Source organism: Prionailurus viverrinus, chromosome D3, assembly GCF_022837055.1.
Source record: "Prionailurus viverrinus isolate Anna chromosome D3, UM_Priviv_1.0, whole genome shotgun sequence".
Lineage (NCBI taxonomy): Eukaryota > Metazoa > Chordata > Mammalia > Carnivora > Felidae > Prionailurus > Prionailurus viverrinus.
Window position 1 is genome coordinate 34,378,869 of NC_062572.1, and position 21,407 is coordinate 34,400,275.

Consider the following 21,407-nt stretch of genomic DNA (forward strand, 5'->3'; position numbering starts at 1 on the left):
AGGTTTGGATGGAGCTACAAGGAAGCTCATGATCGCTTGGTTGAAAGAAGAGCTCTCTCTAGAGAAAAATAAAACCCCAGATCTGTGCTACACCAAGGTATGGGATTTAAATGTACAATACCAGCATGGTGAGGGAATCACAAACCAGCACGTTATCCTAACATTGGCCCAGGACCATTGAAACCTCCAGATCCCACAGCAGAGGTAAGCCCCAAACAGTCCTTCAGAGGCTCCTTCCCAACTGAGGGTACATGAGGTTGCACCTTGCTCGTCAGGAGTTTTACTTAAATTTAGAAGTAATGTGGGTGCACACCACAGTTTTACTGAAGACGGCAAAAATGAAGAATGATCTAAATCTACATGGTCAGTGAAATCATAAAAATCCAAGAAGAGAACACAGTCAGTAACCCCTCTGACAATGGCCATAGCTACTTCTTACTAGATATGCCTCCCGAGGCAAGGGAAACAAAAGCAAAAGTAAACTACTGAGACTGCATCAAAATAAAAAGCTTCTGCACAGTGAAGGAAACAAACAACAAAACTAAAAGGCAACCTACGGAATGGGAGAAGATACCTGCAAATGACATATCTGCTAAATGGTCAGTATCCAAAATATATGAAGAACTTACAAAACTCAACACCCAAAAAATGAATACTCTAATTACAAAACGAGCAGAAAACATGAAGAGACACTTTTCCAAAGAAGACGTACAGATGACCGAAATACACATTGAAAAGATGCTCAACATCATTCATCATCGGGAAAATACAAATCAAAACTAAAACGTTATGTCATCTCACACCTGTCAGAATGCCTAAAATCAACAACACACAAGAGAAGCAACAGGCATTTGAGAGCGTGTAGAGAAAGGGGACCCCTCTTGCACTATTGGTGGGAATGCAAACACAGGCAGCCGCTCTGGAAAACAGTATGGAGTTTCTTCAAAAAGTTAAAAATAGAACTACCCTATGATCTAGTAATTGCTCTACTAAGTATTTACCCAAAGAATACAAAAATACGAATTCAGAGGGATACATGTACTCTGATGTTCACAACACCATTTTCTGCAATAGCCAAATTATGGAAATAGCCCACTTGCCTATCGACTGACGAATGGATAAAGAAGATGTGGCATATTTATACAATAGAATATTATTCAGCCATAAAAAAGAATGGAATCTTGCCATTTGCAATGACATGGATGGAGCTACAGAGTATTATTCTAAGTGAAGTAAGTCAGAGAAGGGCAAATACCGTACGATTTCACTCATGTGGAATTAAAATTTTTTTTCAACATTTTTTATTTATTTTTGGGACAGAGAGAGACAGAGCATGAACGGGGGAGGGGCAGAGAGAGAGGAAGACACAGAATCGGAAACAGGCTCCAGGCTCCGAGCCATCAGCCCAGAGCCTGACGTGGGGCTCGAACTCACGGACCGCGAGATCGTGACCTGGCTGAAGTCGGATGCTTAACCGACTGCGCCACCCAGGCGCCCCTCATATGTGGAATTTAAAACAAAGGAGCAAAGGGGAAAAAAAGAGAAAGGCAAACCAAGAAACAGACTCTTAACCATAGAGAACAAACCGATGGTTACCAGAGGGGAAGTGGGTGGGGGGATGGGTGAAATAGGTGATGGGGATTAAGGAGGGCACCGGTTGTGAGAAGCACCTGGTACCGTATGGAAGTGTTGAGTCATTATTACACTGTAAACCAATATTACGCTGCATGTTAACTAACTGGAATTAAAAAAAAATTTTTTTTCAACGCTTATTTATTTTTGGGACAGAGAGAGACAGAGCATGAACGGGGGAGGGGCAGAGAGAGAGGGAGACACAGAATCGGAAACAGGCTCCAGGCTCTGAGCCATCAGCCCAGAGCCCGACGCGGGGCTCGAACTCCTGGACCGTGAGATCGTGACCTGGCTGAAGTCGGACGCTTAACCGACTGCGCCACCCAGGCCCCCCAAACTGGAATTTAAATAAAAACTTAAAAGCTTAAAAAAATAAAGTTAATGGAAAAATGGGGAAAAATCTACATGGTCAGAAATCAGGGACTGACTATATCTACACATTCAAAGACTTCGCTGCCTATGGAAATCACATTTTAGAAGAACATTTCATAACATGGGAAAATGTAGAACTTGAATAAGGCAACTTATAAAAGAGTACTTGCCTTATGATTCAAAGTTTGTTTTAAAAAGGCACATATATGCCTAGGAAAAATTCTGGGAGAATATAGATCCTGAAATAAATAGTATTTATTTCTGGAAGTTAGGATTACATTTTTAAAAGGTGGTTCTCTTTATCCTTCATTACATTTTTCCAAATAATCACCAAAAAATATGTATTATCCTAATGATGAACAAATCAATTCAGTTTTTCTAAAAATAAAGGTAATTCTGACCAGAGACGCATTTGAAAGCTTTTGAGAAGACAAAAATGGCTTGGATTGTTTTACGAACAGCCACATCCGAAGCTGGATATATGCGCTGGGGTCTCTGTGGTTATGAAATTTGTGACAAATGCCCACGCAAAATGAGTGTTTGTTTGCCACTTTCCAGTTTTTTCCTCTAACTCATAATTTGGGGTTAATAGCAATGCACTGGAATTGTGCCTTATGAAAAAGCTATTGTTTTAGAGATGTAAATTTCCAAGCTTTCTAGGACTAAAACGCAATGTCTTGTTATCACCAAGTTAACGGGGGGAGGGTGGGAATCTACAACATGGCAGTGTATTTATATTTACATTTACATTTACATTTATATTTATATTTAATTGCTTAGCTCAAACTGTCTAGAGCCTGACAAGCAACTTAACTTTTAATGACTTCGCTCTATGAGATCATAGTAACGGACTTTTTAAAATGTTTAAACGGACCATCTACAAAATGTAATTATTAATTACAGGTAATATAATTATTATTACCTGTAATAAGTTATAATTATTTTGTTTGGGACAAGTCAAGTGAATAATAGAGATAGTACATTATTAGCCTATTGGGACTACTATTGTCTACACGGTAGGTTGGCAAGCTCATTCACCACCTATTTGGGTACAGCTGGTGAGCCAACAACGGTTTTTATATTTTTGAGTGGCTGGAAAAAGGCAGAAGAAAAAGAATATTTCATGAAATGCGAAAGCTAATATGAAATCCAAATTTCAGTGTTCACACAGTTTTACTGGAAGAGAGCCATACTCATTCTTTTAAATCTGTCCGTGACTGCTTTTGCACTCCGACGGCTTCTTGAAAGAAATGCGACAGTCTCAAATATTTGTTAGTTGATCCTTTACAGAAACTGATGCTTTCAAGATGGTTCTGAATATTACTTGTATTTCCTATCATCAGTCTCTAGATGGCAGAAAAGATCCTTAAACTGGGGGTTACTGGCATATGGAATATTTTTATATTCCCAATTAACTCACCCCCTGAAAGTCACCCCTTCCAACAGCACAAAACATTTTTTTATACCTGTTCAATAAACCCAAAATTAAATGCCTCAAAGAAACCAAAGGGTTCATTTAGCCTAGAACAAATGTCTGTACTGAAATTTAGCGTTTATTCACTACTGCCTAAAATAAATAAATATTACATAAATCTGCACCATTAAAGAGGCTGACCGTATAGCTGACAAGTGAAATTGTAATATATTTAAAGTGTACAATGTGATGATTTGACATATGTGGACATTGTGAAATGATTACCTCAATCAAGTTAATTAACACATCAATGACCTCACCTAGTCATTTAAAATTTTTTTTTTTTAAGATTGACTCTTTCAGCAAATTTCAAGCATACAATATACAATACAGTACTATTAGGTAGAGTGAGCCTGCTGTACGTTAGATCTTCACAATTTATTCACCTTATAATGTTCATCCTATAATCTTCAGAATTTATTAAGCTTATTAATGAGTTTATACCCTTTTACCATCCTCTCCCCATTCCTTCCAACACGCCACCATTGGCAACCACTTTTCTACTGTTTCCATCAGTTGACTCTTTTGTTCAGTTCCACATATAAGTGGACAAATAGACAGTATTTGTCTTTCTCTAACTTATTTCAATAGCAGAAAGTCTTCAAATTTCATCCATGTTATCATCAATGGCAGGATTTCCTTCTTTTTTAAGACCAACTAATATTTCATCATACATACACGCAGATACACACACACACACACACACACACACACACACACTCCACATTTTCTTGATCCATTCATCTGTCAACGGGCACTTAGGTTGTTTCCATATTGTGGCTTCTTAGTTTTAATGTGTCTATAAAACATTCTTCTCTTTATAGACTGAATTACACTTGTTAAACCTCCACATTACGCCAATAGGTTTAGAATTAGTTACGCTGTGTGTGTATTGGGTACTAACTTGTTTTAACAGAATATAAGAGGTTTTAGGAGTTGAATTTTCTCCTAGCGTTGGGTAGACATAGCTACAAACTAGACAGATTTTACACATGAATCAGTAAGAGCAAGGTGAGTGGGTCTGCACACACACATCGCTGCTTCATATTTACTATCACATAAAAAACAGATGGGGATCCCTCGAAAGAAGGATGCAAATCTATACCATCAACATGATAGCATGACTCATGTTCTTTGAAATTCCAAGTTCCTCATTTCTCTGTTCACACACTGTTCACCCCCCTCACATTCCCTTCTGCCATTTCTGCCCCTGTTTACTTTTCCTGTAACTTCCAGGCATAAACTTTTCCACAGAAGTAGAGAAGTTAACATAGGACAATGGATACCCCAGTGGCTAATCCCCTGGTTTAAGTAATTTTATTTGTCTCTCTTTCCTGCTTCTCTTTCCCTGCCTCACCTTCCCTTTCTCTCTCCCTCTCTCATGTTTGTTGCTAAACCAGTAGAACGTTGCAGAACATCATGACACTTCACTCCTAAATAATTCACCACATATCTCCTAAAATAATGACATTTTCCTGTATGCCCACAATACAATCATACACATAAGAATTAACAATAGTTCTAGGGGTGCCTGGGTGGCTCAGTCAGCTAAGCATCTGGCTCTTGATCTTGGCTCAGATCATGATCTCATGATTCACGTGATAGAGCCCCACGTGGGGCTCTGCTTGGGATTCTCTCTCTCCCTCTCTCTCTGCCGCTTCCCAAGTGCTTGCTCTCTATCTCTCAAAGTAAATAAATTTAAAAACAGTTTAACAATAATTCTATATAATCAACTAATAACCAGTGAACATTGAAATGTCTCCATTTAACCTTAAAATGTCTTTTAGAGATCTGTGGTTGACCAGGATGTAATGTAGAGTCAGGCTTCTCATCTGGTTGCTGGGTTTCCCAAATTCTCCTTTAAAACCACAGGAGTCCCTGCCCCCACTGCCTCGACACACACTTCTTTTTACGATGCTGAGTTTTTTTAGAGACCAGATCATTTGCTTTATAGAATCCACATTCTGGATTTCTCTGATTGTTTTCCTCTGGAGTCATTTAAACTACTTTTCTTTAAACATTTTTTTTAATGTTTATTTATTTTTGAGAGAGAGAGAGAGAGTGTGCATGCGTGTGCACATGAGTGGTGGGGGTGGGGGGCACAGAAAGAGAGGGAAACAACGAATCTGTAGCAGGCTCCAAGCTCTGGGCTGTCACCACAGAGCCCGACGCGGGGCTCGAAACATGAACTGTGAGATCATGACCTGAGCTGAAGTCGGACACTCAACTGACTGAGCCACCCAGGCGCCCCTGCCCTTGTTATTATTTTTAATGCTCTATTTGGTGTGTGAGACCATCCTCCAGCTGGATGCTTTAACATGTTGTTATTATTCTTTGATGCAAAATGTTCTTCTGGGATCTTTTTCCACAGCTGAGACCAAACAGCAGCCTCCCCTCTCTTCCATGTCTCAGCAGCACCTCCATTTGAAGAGACCTCCCACTTCCTTTTGGACTTTGTCATTCAATAACTTGAAAGTGCTACATTGCTTCCCCCATCCCCACCGACCCTTTGCGGAACACATCAATGGGCATCAAGAGGAACCCTTGTAAATTCAAACAAGATCATAAAGGAGAGTCAGCTGTCCCTGAAATGTCTTAACGTTTTGTCTTACCTTGCATAGTAGTCATTGGGTGGAACTGCTTCTTGAAAGAATTGGAACTGGTATAAATAAAGTCCAATCAAGTGCCCCGCAGTGAAAATAGCCAGCAGCACACAGAGACAGCTGAACAGCAATGGATCAAACGTCCGGCACCAGGACCACCAGGTGCACAGACCCAAAAATACAAAGAAGTACACAGATGAGGTCAAAGATGGCAACATCATACCTAAGGAAGAAGAGATGTGATCATGAAAAATCGCACGGAACTGGGAAATCATTCACCACTCGAGACATGTTCCTATTGGAGATGATGGACATTTCCTTCATATGCTTTCCGGTGTGGATCCAGTGATTAAAATGGGAATCCCATTTCATTTATAAAATCAGAGCTAATACTATTTTTTTTGTGAAAAAGATCACACATAAAGTGGTATTTGTTAATATAGGGAAACACAGGATGATGCCAGAAATTCTTCCCATGCTGTTTGGCAGAGCAAGTATCTACTTTTCATACAGTAAAGTTAGCACAGTTACTTGCCTGTTTCCATCTTTCTACTTCTCCCCCCAATTTTTTCCGGGATACTTGTGTGCCCATTCCAACTTACCCTGATACCATTTTTAAAAATGTTTACTTATTTATTTTTGTGAGAGAGAGAGATTGAGAGAGTGCAGAAGGGGCAGAAGGAGTGACCGACAATCCCAAGCAGGCCCCGCACTCCCAGGGCAGAGCTTGACATGGGGCTTGATCTCATGAACCCTGAGATCACCTGAGCCAAAATCAAGAGTTGGAGGCTTAACCGACTGAGCCACCGGGAGCCCCTCCCTGATATCACTTTTTATAATAACTTACTTTTTTGGGGGTAAGTTGGATTCATAAAATTATTCCATCCATGGCCAAGTCTCACTAAAACTTTGCCCTACCCAATGAAATCTGATTCATACTATTACCAAAAGGGGACATGGAAAATGAGGGAATTTTTTTATAGGCATTTAAAAACTTTTGTAGGGGGCATGTTGAAATGACTCTTCATTAAAATATTGGGATATTTCTTGAGACATTCAATTCTCTTTTCCACTTTTTAATTTTGCTATTTAAAAAACTGTCACATTGTTTCACTTGTGCAATTTCAAGGAAGCGGTATGGACCCAACTTCCCAGTGGCTCTGGAGCAGCCGCCAGCAGCAAGATGGAAGGAGGGAGAAAATGGAGATAACATTATTATGGAACAAGCAGTCAGCAGCCAAGATTTAAAGGAAGTGAGTGTCTGTGCTGCAAGATTACAATCTAACTGAGGAAGAAAAATAGTATATCCTGGAGAGTTAAATTAAGACTCCTAATGACCCAGTGTAAACAGACGTGCTTTCAGAATGCACACATGTGGCTCTCTGGAGAGTATACTGACATTGTTCATCGTAGCTGATCGCCATTCACGGGCTCTGGGGGAGGAGAACGGTGGTCTTTCTGATCTACGTATAAAACATAACATCACCTAGATATGGAAGAAGATTGCTTTATGGAGGTTAATAGAAACGAACCAAGGGGCACCTGGGTGGCTCATTCGGTTAAGCATCTCGGGTCATGATCTCGCGGTCTGTGAGTTCGAGCCCCACGTCGGGCTCTGTGCTGACAGCTCAGAGCCTGGAGCCTGCTTCAGATTCTGTGTCTCCCTCTCTCTCTCTCTCTCTCTCTCTCTCTCTCTCTCTGCCCCTCCCCACTCCTGCGCTCTCTCACTCTCAAAAATAAATACACAGTAAAAAAAAAAAAATTAATTAAAAAAAAAGAAACCGACTAAAAACACAAACATGAGAACTGAACAGGAAAAATTATTTGTGTGTGTGGTGTGTACACGTGGCCAGTTTTACAAGTTATGGCTATGAGTTTGGTGTTCTGGAATGAGGCTGTTTCCTTCAGCATTTTCTCCTCAGCCTTGTCTTTCATGACTCGCCAAAGCGCTACCTGTATTCCAACCCATACTGGAAACTCTCACCTGATGAACCGAGTAAAATGGTCACCACAACTTTTCCAGCAGTGGTTATCATGTTGCCGATAAACTCCTTAAGCTTGGAGGCCACCGAGGCGAGTCTGCGGAACATTTTTAACTTCGTGCTCTCTTCCACCTCGCCTTCCACACCGTCCCCTTCATCTAAATCCTCTTCGTAGATCAGTGCCTCTTCTGGATCTATTTTTTCTCCTCCGGCCTAAATAAAGGGGAAACAGAAAACACTGCAGTCCAGAACTCTGCCTACCACCCCGCAGATTATATGGTTTGTAATTTATGGGTCAGTCAGTGAGGTGAGCTTCACAAACCAGGGGAAAAATGCAGACAACCACCGAAGTCCCCCCAGGTCTCTGCCAGTCCCTGTGTAAGCCCAAGTCACTTGGATCTTTCCTGAAGAAGTAAACAGGAAACATCACCAATCACAGAACCCATAACAACATGCTACTGAGCCACATGAACTCACTTTTTATAGTCAGAGGAAGAAACTGTCTGAGACGTCTATTAAAACCTTAGCTTTCATCAATCTTGGTTTGGTTCCTCACATTTAAAGTGTTTGCCACCAGGGGGATAGGTAGTTTGATTAAAGTATCCATGGCTTTACCCAAAACGGTGGATCAAATCTGTGCTTGTGCAATCCCTTTTCTTTCTGAAGTAAATTTTGTCCACTATGTTAGTGTCTCCTGGTCAGAGGAGGGTGAGTGCTCTTAGGTCACCTGACTAGATATACAGTCACTTCCTAATTTATCCTTTGACAGAATGATCTACTGGTTCGATCCTGGGTGATTCGGCACCTCAGTAACATCCTCAGAGATGTAGGGAAGAAATACAGGGGTAGAACATACAATTTTTTATATATTATTTTAAACTGGGTATACTGATGTGTTTTTGTCTGTTTTGTTTTTAGAGAATATGTAGAAATATTTTTTGGGGGGCTAATTATAGTCTTTCCCTAGAAGTCTTGGGATTTTTTAAGTTGTTAGAAATATAAACCATCACCTAAGACTAAAGGTTGTTTTAGGTGCTCAGACTCTCTTTGCATTTGCCCCTAGGCTGGCAGATTTCTTTTTTTTAATTAATTAAAAAAAATTTTTTTTAACGTTTTTATTTACTTTTGAGACAGAGAGAGGCAGAGCATGAGCAGGGGAGGGGCAGAGAGAGAGGGAGACACAGAATCCGAAGCAGGCTCCAGGCTCCGCACTGTCAGCACAGAGCCCGACGCGGGGCTTGAACCCACGGACTGTGAAATCATGCATGACCTGAGCTGAAGCCAGGACGCTCAACCGACTGAGCCACCCACGCACCCCTTTTAAATTAATTTTAAAAAATATGTTTATTTGTTTTTAAGCTAGACAGAGCATGAGTGGGGGAGGGACAGAGAGAGGAGACACAGAGAGAGGAGAAACAAGCTCCGGGCTCTGAGCTGTCAGCACAGAGCCTGACATGGGGCTCAAACTCTGGACAGTGAAATCATGACCTGAGCGGAAGTCAGACGCTTAACCAACCGAGCCACGCAGGCACCCCTAGGCTGGCAGACTTCTTTTAGCCCAATTGAAAAGACCACACTGGCTGTGGAGCCAGAAGGGTCTTTTAGGCCCAGTTCAGACATCCAGTTAAGGCCTAAAGAGTACATCCCAGCCTCTCTATTTTCCCACTTAAAGATTTCTCAGCCCAGCCTCTCCATTTTCCTGTTTTAAAGGTGGTTGTTTTTTTTTTTTTTCTTTGATACACTTAGCTCAGATATTCATATGATATTCACTGCTGGTAACTGAACCTCTAACTATGCCCTTGGGCATGAAAGGAAGCCTGCAGAGAATGGCATTAAAGCTCAAGTTAGTGCCCAGTGGCCTTGAGAACTCAGAGATCTTCCTTTGCCTAGGAAGATACAGGCTGCTTGTGACAAGCTATCTATCGATGAAGCCAAGGGTGTAGGATGTACCCTTACCCTCTACAACGCACCCTCCCACACACAGATTTAATCTAGGGCCTATTCAAGTCTAAATACCCAAACTGGGTTCTATTCTCTTCTATCATGACACATTTGTATTTTTCCCTGAAAGAAAAGAAATGCCTCATGCTTCTTCATGAAGACTTCTCTCGCTGTTCAGGGCCTAGTAGGTGCTAATATCTCATAGGAGATACAGTGATAAACATGTAAACAAGTAGAAAATGAACAAGCTGAATCTCTCGCAGTAACAAATGCCAGTCAGGGAATGAAAATAGGGGGAAATGACTGTGAATGGCAGGGTGACTGTTTTAGATTCCGAGGTCAGGGAGAGCCTCTCTGAGGAGGTGACATTTAAGCCCAGATGTCACAAAGTCATCAGCCATATGAAAATCCTCTTCAAGAACATCCCAGATGGAGGGAAGGGCAGGTCAAAGATTCCATGCTATGTTCAGAAAGAAGGCATGTGTTCCCTGACACATTGCCTCTTCTACTAATTCACCCTCCTCCTTGTCAGTTGTCAGTCAGCTGATGAGCCCACTTCCTACTTCACTGAGAGAAGGGGGGAGAGCACCCCACCAGCATGACAGGGAGCCAAAGACATGCTGAGGACAAAGTACAAGCTAACAATTGTTCTCCCCGCCCCCCACAGTGACATTCCTCAGACACTCCTGGCTGTCCAAGAACAAAGGGAGGGGAAAAAGGGGAAAACAAATGGTTAACTGATAGAAATCAGTTTGCAAATGTCTTAGTAAGTGACAAAAAAAGGCAATGTTATAATAACAGCCAGACTTCCAGAAATCCACAGACTCAGTTACCTGGAGCCCTAACATCACCTTCCCTTCCTTAGTGATGTGCAGAACAAAGGCAGGAAGAAAATGTAAATAACGTTAAATTTCTTTATTACCTGCAGCCCCTTGACAAATACTTGAGGCAAATACAGAGTATAACATTCCTCCAGGAACCCCCTACTGTTTTAATGTTAACACTTTGCTAGAGGGAAAATCAACCAGCTCAACAATAGCAAGGACTCAGTATCTTATGAGTCCTCTTGAACATATGAAAGTCCTTTTGGAAACCTCCCTTTTTCCTTACCTGGCCCCCCAATTCTGTAGTATATAATCAGTCACTCTTCACAACCCCAGTGCAGCTCTTTCTACCCACAGGTCCTGTCCCACTGCTTCAATAAAATCACCTTTTTGCACCAAAGGTGTCTCAAGAACTCTTTCATGGCTGTCGGCTCTGGACCCCCACCACCACTCCAAAACCACATCAAGCACATCAGCCTACAGACCTAGAGCTAACCTGTGCAGTGGCACTCGGATTCCCTGTCCTGTGACTGTGGATGAGTCCTATGCCCTGGGAGACCAGGGAGAAGGGCAGTCCTTCTCTTTCCCCTGCGTCACCTCCTGCTCCCTTCTGCCCATATCTCCCCATCAACAAACAAATACGCCTCACCAATTCCAACCCACGTGGCCTCCAAACCACATTTGCCTCTCAAAGTGACTCTCCCAAGAGTTGGGCTAAACACATGGCACCACTTCCCCTATGCCTAACTTCTCTTGAATTCACTCTAAAGGGAGTTTGATCACCAACCGCTCCACCTAGTGGGGGCTCTCATGTGGTCTGTTTCACATGGTGATGCCAAGGCAGACTGCAGCTAGGAGGCTATTGCTGTGGCCAAGGAGACAGGAACTCACAGAGCTGAAGGGAGGTTCATGTCTTTGCAGTTTGTCTTAAAGGTCAAGTCAGCAGGACTCACTGGTAAATTTGATGTGGAGGGTGGAGGGACAGAGGAGAAGCAAAGAAAGTTCCTGTATTTCTGTCATTATTGAGGAGACAGGGATAACCAGGGGCGGAGAGGGTTGGGGGAAATTCAGTTCTGAGATGCCCTTCAAGCATTCTAGTTGTTGGTGTTATATGGGCAGCCAGGATAGGAATCTGGAATGCTGGAGGGAGGTGGAAAACTGGAGAGGTCTATTTGAAGTTCAGGGGCATAGAGATGGTTTTAAAGTCAGGGGTCTGGTGAGATTACCTAGAGAGAATACAGAGGTTGACTACCCCTCAGATGCTACCACAAGTAGAACCAGTCTGTCTCTCCAGGCTTATCCTCATTTCTGTCTAGAAGCACCCTGGGAAAGCAGGCATATGGAGAATCCAGAATCCACACTCTTGGCCTTGGAATACACATGGAACGTGATCCTCTCTCCATCTCCTAAGCCTTTCTACCTACTCCAGCTCCCCCAAGCAGAGTTTCTATGGGGATCTGCCCAGTGAGACTGCTGATATGGGGCCCACACTGCTGTCTATATACAAACCATGCACTCATGGGGCACGTGTTGCTTAATATCCCCCTCACAACAAGGCGACCCATAAAAATCCTCCTTGAGGAAGAAAGTTTGGCCAAAACCTTCAGTCACCGTACTTGAAAAAGGAGACATGGAGAGAAAACACAGCCAGTGCTGCCTGGGTCCCAGTCAGAAACACATTGCTAACTTTCATAATAAATGACTTGTTATTCAATTGCAGAACTGCTACGGATATAGATTAAATCAAATAAGATTCTCTGGTCAAGACTTTGTGAGGTTAGACAAATGCATTTCCTTGACCACTCTCGGGTGGGACCGGGGCCCCTGTGACTTTTATAAACATACCACTGTACTGGAGGGTTTTCAGCATTTTTGTACCGGAATCCCTGGGGACCTCAGTTGGAAACGCTTTCTAAACCTGCCAAGCTGAGAGAGGGCCGAAAGAGAGCCAGGTTGGCCTCCGTGAGCCCTCACTGTCCAGGCTGGGGCCAGAACAGCCATTAGTCATGGCAGGTCTGCTCATTAATGGGCAGGCTTTCTCCTCCTAAATGATTCGTCTGCTGAAGTATAAACACCGACCCTCTGGAACAGCATCCACTCGCTTAACCGTATTTACTAATAAGCACCCTTGCTTGGGGGAGCCATAATTTGTCCCGGCTTTAAGGAGTAGCTGTAAATGAAGACTTAATCCCCCTGGTTCCAGAGCTGTCTTAGAAATTAAAGACAAAGAGAACCCTTTACAGTTCCAAAAGGCATATAAAATATTCCATATTAGGGGCGCCTGGGTGGCGCAGTCGGTTAAGCGTCCGACTTCAGCCAGGTCACGATCTCGCGGTCCGTGAGTTCAAGCCCCGCGTCGGGCTCTGGGCTGATGGCTCGGAGCCTGGAGCCTGTTTCCGATTCTGTGTCTCCCTCTCTCTCTGCCCCTCCCCCGTTCATGCTCTGTCTCTCTCTGTCCCAAAAACAAATAAACGTTGAAAAAAAAATATTCCATATTATTACCGCCCGTGTCAACATCTAAAACTTATTTGAAGACATGTAAATCCTTTAACTTGCCTTTGCTGAAAGTTCCTGACTTCGAATGTTCCAGCACATATTACGATAGACCCTCTCATTTCACGAGAGGAAGCTCTCGCTGCTCTGGGACCAAATGCATGCAAGGTCATGCTTTTACCAAGCAGCCACCCCCTTCTCAACCCGCAGCTGCTTCCCACCACGGCCACATCCACACTTAGCACAGCGTCAGCAGCCATTTCCACTCAAATGGGACAGGGAAGTGCCTCAGGGTGGAGCACAAACATCCATTTTTTTCTTTAGCTCTGAGCACTCCATGATTCATCCTGGGTTGGGGTGAGTCCTGGAGATCACCTGGGAACCCTTAAAGGGACGGGTATCAAGCCTCACCTCAAACTTCCTAAATCAGAAATTCTGGGAGTGAATCTCAGGAATCTGTACAATCAAAGAGCTGCCGTACGTGATTTTGAAGCAGCCCATCTAGAATCCATGCACAGGCTACATCTGCAACCCCCAATCAATTGATTCCACGCTCGGCAGACTAGATCACACTGCAGATATTTTGTTGGACTCAGACGCTGGGCAGACTCCTTTAATTGGAAAATACATGGAAGTAATTTATCTGTGCGACCTCCTTCCGGTTTCGGGCAACCTTGGGGCATTAGCCCAGATCTTCTCGTTAGATGAATCCGCTTTCTTTTTTGCGGCTACAAGCAGGCTATTAAAAACATTTCAATGGGGGTGTATCAAAGTCACAAACAATGAGCCAAGGATCTGGGAGGCAAAGGGAACATTTTTCTAAAGTGTCACGAGTTGTTTATTGTTTATTATTGAAAGTTAACAATTTACCTTTACAGAATGGGCTCATCTCAACAGAAGAGCCCAAGAAAGGAAGAAGCAAGTGTGGTGCCTCATTGCAGAAGACAGACAGACGCTGTAGGCACAGCGCTGCCTGTGAAGTGAGCAGAGAGAATCTTGTCTCTATGATGTCATGTACGTTACTCAAGCCTACTGTGAGAACATCGTGCAGATGAAGCAAATATTTCATTCCGTTGCTACCCTTGTTCTAGAAAGGCGATTTTTCCAAACTTGTGAGAGCAGTGGAGCCTGGGGCCACCATGCCCATTTCTCGGCCTCCCAGACACTTCGATTCCATAGGTCTGGGATGGGCCTTGCATCGGAACCTTCATAAACTTCCCAGGTCAAGTCCCCAAGTTAGAAATTGCAACAGTCTTTGAGAATCACCTGAACGTCATTAGAAAGGGAAATGAACAAAAATGGAGAGGAGCCAAATGGGACTGACCATTATTTTAAAGGTTTGTATCTTTAAAAGGACCTGCCAAGTCCTCTTTAAGGTTTATTTAAAAAAATCACTTAATGGAACACTGTAAAACTAAGTCAGTATTAAAATACACACACACACACACACACACACACACACACACACACACACACACACACAACCTGATATCATCTACTCAGTTTGTCTTTGGTTGTAGAGATTATTCCTGACCCGGAACCACCCATTTTCTCTTATAAGAAGCAGCTGAGTTTAGCTCTTCTAACGGACACACCCGGTGCTCCCTCTAGAAATAAAGAACTCAGGGAGTGATAACAAAGCAACATTTTGAGGGCACACAATCCGTCCAGTTCCCGAATCTTTCAGAATTCCTTCTGTAGAATTCCTTCTGATGGACTAAGATGCAAATAAAATGCATGCTTTTGTTATTAAAACCTTACAAGGCTGAACAGTGCTATAGCTGCCCTGGGATCCACAGTATTCCTTCTCCATCCTCCCTTCCTGTTCCTCCCTCCTCTCAGAACTTTTCCTGACCCTGAGCTCTGCTCTGAGCACTGTGCAAGATCTAGAGAGGTTTGCACTCACACAGAGGAAAGAAACCAGGTGTATATGACTGTTTCTAAAATCTGACTATAAGATCCTAAGAACATGGAGAGGGAAAGGGGGGTTGCAACTGACCACAGGGATTTGGAATGCCCAATACCAGTTATATTGAAAGCAAACATGATAGAAAAAAAAGAGCAAATGTCTTGGAAAGCAAAGAAAAAAAGCTAAAGAACAGTCCCTCTTAGATATTAGTTTCTGCCCATCCTGGCACATAGCAGATACTGAATAAAAAAGCATGCCCATGGATAAATACACATCCTTTTGTGCCGTCACAGCAAGGAGAGACCACTCAAGACAGGCGTGTGGATTTTTCTGATAGTTTGTGGGAGAAGCAGCTCTTTGCAAACAACCCTCGCCCAGGACTGACACTTTACACTTTGTTCCTTTAGTTTTACACTTTGGATTGCATTGTGCAAGCCTCCATATTAATCAACCAGTGCTTAACCAATCAACTTGATAAGTATTTGAGTATTACCATGTGTACAATTTCAGATCACTTTGCTAACTTAGGATTTGCGGCAACAAAGAACAAGACAGATGTGATCCTCTCCCTCAGAGAGCTTACAGTTTACTGAGGGAGACAGAAAGTAAATAACAAAAAAAGCATTATGCAGAATAATTACAGATTATGATAAATGTTATGGGTACAACAAGGTGGATACAGAGATGGGGAATAATCTGGGAGGTTAGTCAGCAAAGGCCTCTATGCAAAAGAGCTCGCCTGATGATGGAGGAGGAATCAGCCATGCAATGAGCAGGGAGTGAATTGCATGGCAGAAGGGAAAGAGCTGGCCGGTGCTGGGCACAGAGAGGGGGGCAGTGTGGGCACAGCACAGAGTGGGAGTGGGCAGGGCACAGGGTGAGGATGTAAAGGCAGGAAGTGCCATAGCCCTCAGCGTTAGGAGCCCGAATTTTGTTCTCCTTTCATGGGAATCCAATGACGTGTTTTACCTAAGGAAGTGACACGGTTCGATTTATAATTTTACAAGGATAATCCAGATGCTATGCGTGGTATCCGTGGGGTAGGGTAAGAACAGAAGCTGGAAGTGAGGGGGTCTGGTAGGAGGTTACTCAGTGGTCTAGTTGAGAGGTGGGAGAAGGATCGTGGCAGTAGAGACAGAAAAGTGAACAGTTTAGATACAATGTGAAGGGAGGACCCATGGGACTTTTTGATGGTAATGGATAAGTGGCCCAAGGGACCCAGTGTGGTACCAGGGCTTGGGGCTCCAGTGACAGTGAACGGTGCTCCTGTTAACTGGGTGGGCAGTCAGCAGGCAGGCTGGTGGGGGCAGGGCTGGGAGGTCTTGGGAGGTCTTGCTCCTGCCCTCAAACACACCACCAATACTTTGAAAGAAACCTGGGCAGCACATGAAAAGATGCTCAACGTCGCTCCTCATCAGGGAAATAAAAATCAAAACCACACTCAGATATCACCTCACGCCAGTCAGTGTGGCCAAAATGAACAAATCAGGAGACTATAGATGCTGGAGAGGATGTGGAGAAATGGGAACCCTCTTGCACTGTTGGTGGGAATGCAAATTGGTGCAGCCACTCTGGCAAACAGTATGGAGGTTCCTCAGAAAATTAAAAATTGACCTACCCTATGACCCAGCAATAGCACTGCTAGGAATTTACCCAAGGGATACAGGAGTACTGATGCATAGGGGCACTTGTACCCCAATGTTTATGGCAGCACTTTCAACAATAGCCAAATTATGGAAAGAGCCTAAATGTCCATCACCTGATGAATGGATAAAGAAAATGAGGTATATATACACAATGGAATACTACGTGGCAATGAGAAAGAATGAAATCTGGCCCTTTGTAGCAACATGGATGGGACTGGAGAGTGTGATGCTAAGTGAAATAAGTCAGACAGATAAAGACAGATACCATATGGTTTCACTCTTAGGTGGATCCTGAGAAACTTAACAGAAAACCATGGGGGAGGGGAAGGAAAAAAAAGAGGTTAGAGTGGGAGAAAGCCAAAGCATAAGAGACTCTTAAAAACTGAGAACAAACTGAGGGTTGATGGGGGGGTGGGAGGGAGGGGAGGGTGGGTAATGGATATTGAGGAGGGCACCTTTTGGGATGAGCACTGGGTGTTGTATGGAAACCAATTTGACAATAAACTTCATATATTGGAAAAAAAAAAAAAGAAACCTGGGCAGTTCAATGAAACCAAGTTGGTGACAACTCCATGTCAGGGGTATTTGCAGCTGAGAGAAGGATGGAGAGCATGACCACCCTGGAAGGAGTGAGGGTGACGCAGAGCCTCTGGAGCAGGAGCAGGTGGCAGGGGTGGGGCACGTGGGTTCCTCCCATCACATGTGTGCCCGACCGCACGCCCTCACTGGAGGGACACTAGGCCCTGCAACTTCCCCACGTGAGTCTCCCTTGGGACCGTTTTGTTGTTATTTGCACTTTAGATGCACAAAATCACCTATCAAATATTCCAAACACAGAACAAAATATGCCAAGAATTTCTAAAAACATTGATCAAGACATACTGTTTAAGGGTAAAAGTCTACCTTGAAGCTTTGATTTTTTTTTAATGTTTATTTATTTCTGAGAGACAGAGTGTGAGCAGGGCAGAGGTGGAGACAGAGGGAGACACAGAATCCGAAGCAGGCTGCAGGCTCCAGGCTCTGAGCGGTCAGCACAGAGCCCGATGCGTGGCTCGAACCCACAAACCATGAGACTCTAAGCCGAAGTTGGATGCTTAAGGGACTGAGCCACCCAGGCGCCCCTGAAGCTTTGATTTCTTTAAAAAAAGCAGAGATTAGTCACACACTGTCAAATGTTGTCAAATGAACAAATGGGTGGGAGAAATGAAGATGTATTTAATTTGAAATCATTTTATTTTAATAATTTAAAAATATTTGAGCTCTCTTCCTAACTGCTGATTCTTCTTTTATTTTTACTATCAGTCACATAGTCAAGTCCAGTCTAGACAAAGTTCACTCAATTAACATACTGTCAATAATAGAATGTCCCTGCCTTTCTATGTGATAAGGACGCCTCTGACTGTCACATGGGTATGCTCCCCACGTGTGTTTCTATCAGAGGAAAGGATGAGAGGGACCTCATGCTCTCACCTGGTGTCCAGGAAGATGCATCTGGAAGACAGTGGGGGGTAAATTTAGTCAGGGATCTGAAGTTAACTTGTCCCTGTGATACTTTGTTGCTCAGACTGTAATACTGAGCTCTCCTGGAGCTTTCTGAAGACAACAGGCCAATGGTTTCCTCCAGTTAAAAACTTTCTCTTTATTTAAATGAATGGCATCTAAAATCACCACCATTAAGGTTCCCCCAACTTGTAAATGTGTTTAACCCAGAGAAGGCAGACCAAGTGGGCTGCATTTTGGCGGGGGGAAGCAGTTGTCCCCACTTGCTAACATTCCAAATGCCACTGGAAAGACCTGAAAAGACAGTGATCTGTCTTAAATCTGATCACTTAAAGCAAGTGATTTTGGACTACATCTCAGGGGAGATGCTGAATGCTTATTGAGAAGGTGACAACAAAACGATGGGTTTCTTTCATTCTTTTTTGTTGTTGTTGTTGTTCTTCTAAAAAAAAATAGTAACTCGAACCTCAAAGCTGAAACTTGAGGCGTAGCCCCATTGGTCATTTTATGTGCCAGAATGTGGATGCCACAGGAGCCTGGTTCACGTTAGATTTTAGAAAGGAGGGCACAGGTTTTGAGGCTCAGAATGAATTTCCAGATAACGTTAGTGGATCCAAATGTTGAATCCCCAAACTTTTAACAGATGGCGGATGACTTACACTGAAATATCCTTTTTTTAAAAAATTATATTTAAAAAAAAGCTGTTTTAGAGACAGAGCACGCAAGCAGGAGAGAGGGGCAGAGGACGAGAGAGAGACAATCTCAAGCAGTCTCCATGCTTACATGGAGCCCAGTGCAAGGCTTGATCCCATGACCCTGGGATCATGACCTGAGCAGAAATCAAGACTCAGATGTTCAACCAACTGAACCACACAGGTGCCCCAGAAATATTCTTTTTTATGCTTCACATTTGATTTGTCAGACTATTTAACCAGACCAAGTCATGACTAAAATTCCTATTTGAATAAACATTTAGTTTATCATAAATTTGTTTTCATAATATATTAAAATACTATTTGTTTCCCCAAAAAAATAAAGCCTGAAATCTCATTAAGTAGAAAGAGCTAGTTTTACAGAAATACACAAGATAATAGCAGTTTGGTGAAATTACGAAGTGTTTGAGCAGGAAGCCCTTTTCTACACAATTTAATTTTCATAACATAACTTTTTTTTTTTTTTAAGATTTAAGATTAGGAATCTTTCTCCCAGTTAGGATTTGTAGATGTGTTTCTGAGTTACAATGAACAGGTAAACAAGCCCACAGATGTGTCAGTTAAAGAGAACCTTCCTGGTACTTGAGGAGTTGGCTCCCTTACTGAGGTCTGTTCTCTGTACAATGCAAAAGCGAAACAGGTTCTCCCACCCACTGACTTCCCCTGGGGATTTCTGGGGGGAATTCTGGGATTTGCGATGCCCTTTAAAACACCAAACTTGAGCCTCACTATCCAGTCGAGGAAGGTTACTAAAGACGCAGGAGTCTTCTCCAGAGATTAGTTGCTAGTTTAAAACAATGCTGGATTTGAAAAAAAGTCTCTCAGGCACCAATGGGTTAATCTCGCCATTTCTCTATTGAGATAAATGAAAGGAGAAGAAATGCCCGCAAACACTATTTTTTCAAAGGAGCCTCAAAAAACAAACATTGGTGCAAATGTCAAGATTTATAAAAGGGAAGAAATATGTTGGGACCTCCCAAAACAAAATAACTTCCCTACTTATTTTGGCCGTGTGTTTCTATTCTTTTCAGACTTGAGCAAGATTGCTCACACGTTAGAAATATTTCCTTGTGGATTCGTCTCAGAAGGTTCACACACCAGCCTGCTTCTCCCTGGCCACCTGGTGGGCTGGAATGTGCTAAGAGGATGGAAATTAATATCTAAAGGAGGCCAAAACAAATGTAAATGAGAAAGAAATCGACCTCATAATAATATTTAGTATTTTCAAATCCCCAAATAAGTAATATAGAATGTCTATCAATTTATTGTTATTTTAAATTTTTTAATATTTATTATTTATTTTTGAGAGAGAGAGAGAGAGCGCACAGGGGAGGGGCAGAGAGAGACAGAGACACACAATCTGAAGCAGGCTCCAGGCTCTGAGCTGTCAGCACAGAGCCCGACGCGGGGCTCGAACTCACAGAACGTGAGATCATGACCTGAGCCGAAGTCAGACGCTTAACCGACTGAGCCACCCAGGTGCCCCAATTTATTGTAATTTTTTAATAATGTGATTGATAATATAGGGAGTACAGATATTTATTTATTTATTTATTTATTTATTTATTATTATTATTTTTTCAACGTTTATTTATTTTTGGGACAGAGAGAGACAGAGCATGAACGGGGGAGGGGCAGAGAGAGAGGGAGACACAGAATTGGAAACAGGCTCCAGGCTCTGAGCCATCAGCCCAGAGCCCGACGCGGGGCTCGAACTCCTGGACCGCGAGATCGTGACCTGGCTGAAGTCGGACGCTTAACCGACTGCGCCACCCAGGCGCCCCGGGAGTACAGATATTTAAACAAATTTTAAACAGGAGAGAGGTATCCTGAGTGTATCTTTGAGAGCTGTGAGAAATCAGGAAGGAAACATGATTTTAGAATTAATCCAAGTGATGGTTTTGTGTTCTCTTCTTCACCAGATGTGTGACCTCAACCATAACCTGATATCCATGACCTTCCATCAGTCAATGTAGGCTTTCTTAGTCCTATGGCAAAAGAGCGTTTGTCCTTGGTGACAGAAGTTCTTTTCCTAAGAAGCTTTGTGATTCATTTATGGCTCAGTGACGAATAAGAGACTCTTACTGAGTAGGTTGGCCTCAAACGCACCGCCCAGCTTAACTTTCTATCATTCTAAGAGGACTCTGAATTTGAAACTGCGCCAGTAACTTTCCAATTGGAGAAGAGCAGGATGCGGAGAGCAAGTAGCATCTTATTAAGCAGCCCAATGAGCAGGCGCCGCCCTAGGTGTGTTTTATTTGACATTTCATTTAGTGGTTGCAGCAACTCTACGACGTAGGATTATGATCATCCTCATT

The 21,407-nt window shown here is 42.9% G+C and overlaps 1 protein-coding gene across 8 annotated transcripts in view; it reads right to left on the reverse strand.

Moving 5' to 3' along the window:
- LOC125149105 (piezo-type mechanosensitive ion channel component 2) overlaps positions 1-21,407 on the reverse strand; it is a 474,283-nt gene that overhangs the window by 183,789 nt on the left and 269,087 nt on the right. For 7 of the 8 annotated variants that reach the window (XR_007145811.1, XM_047827748.1, XM_047827749.1 and 4 more), the window contains exons 6-7: positions 8,066-8,276; positions 6,091-6,304 (exon numbers count right to left, since the gene is read on the reverse strand). Coding sequence is in view for 7 of the 8 variants with exons in the window: in XM_047827748.1 (XP_047683704.1) it covers positions 6,091-6,304; positions 8,066-8,276 (425 nt within the window). In the remaining variant the exon portion in view is untranslated. Of the gene's footprint in view, positions 1-6,090; positions 6,305-8,065; positions 8,277-14,191; positions 14,263-21,407 lie in introns of those variants that run through there. The other variant, XM_047827750.1, reaches the window with a different exon arrangement.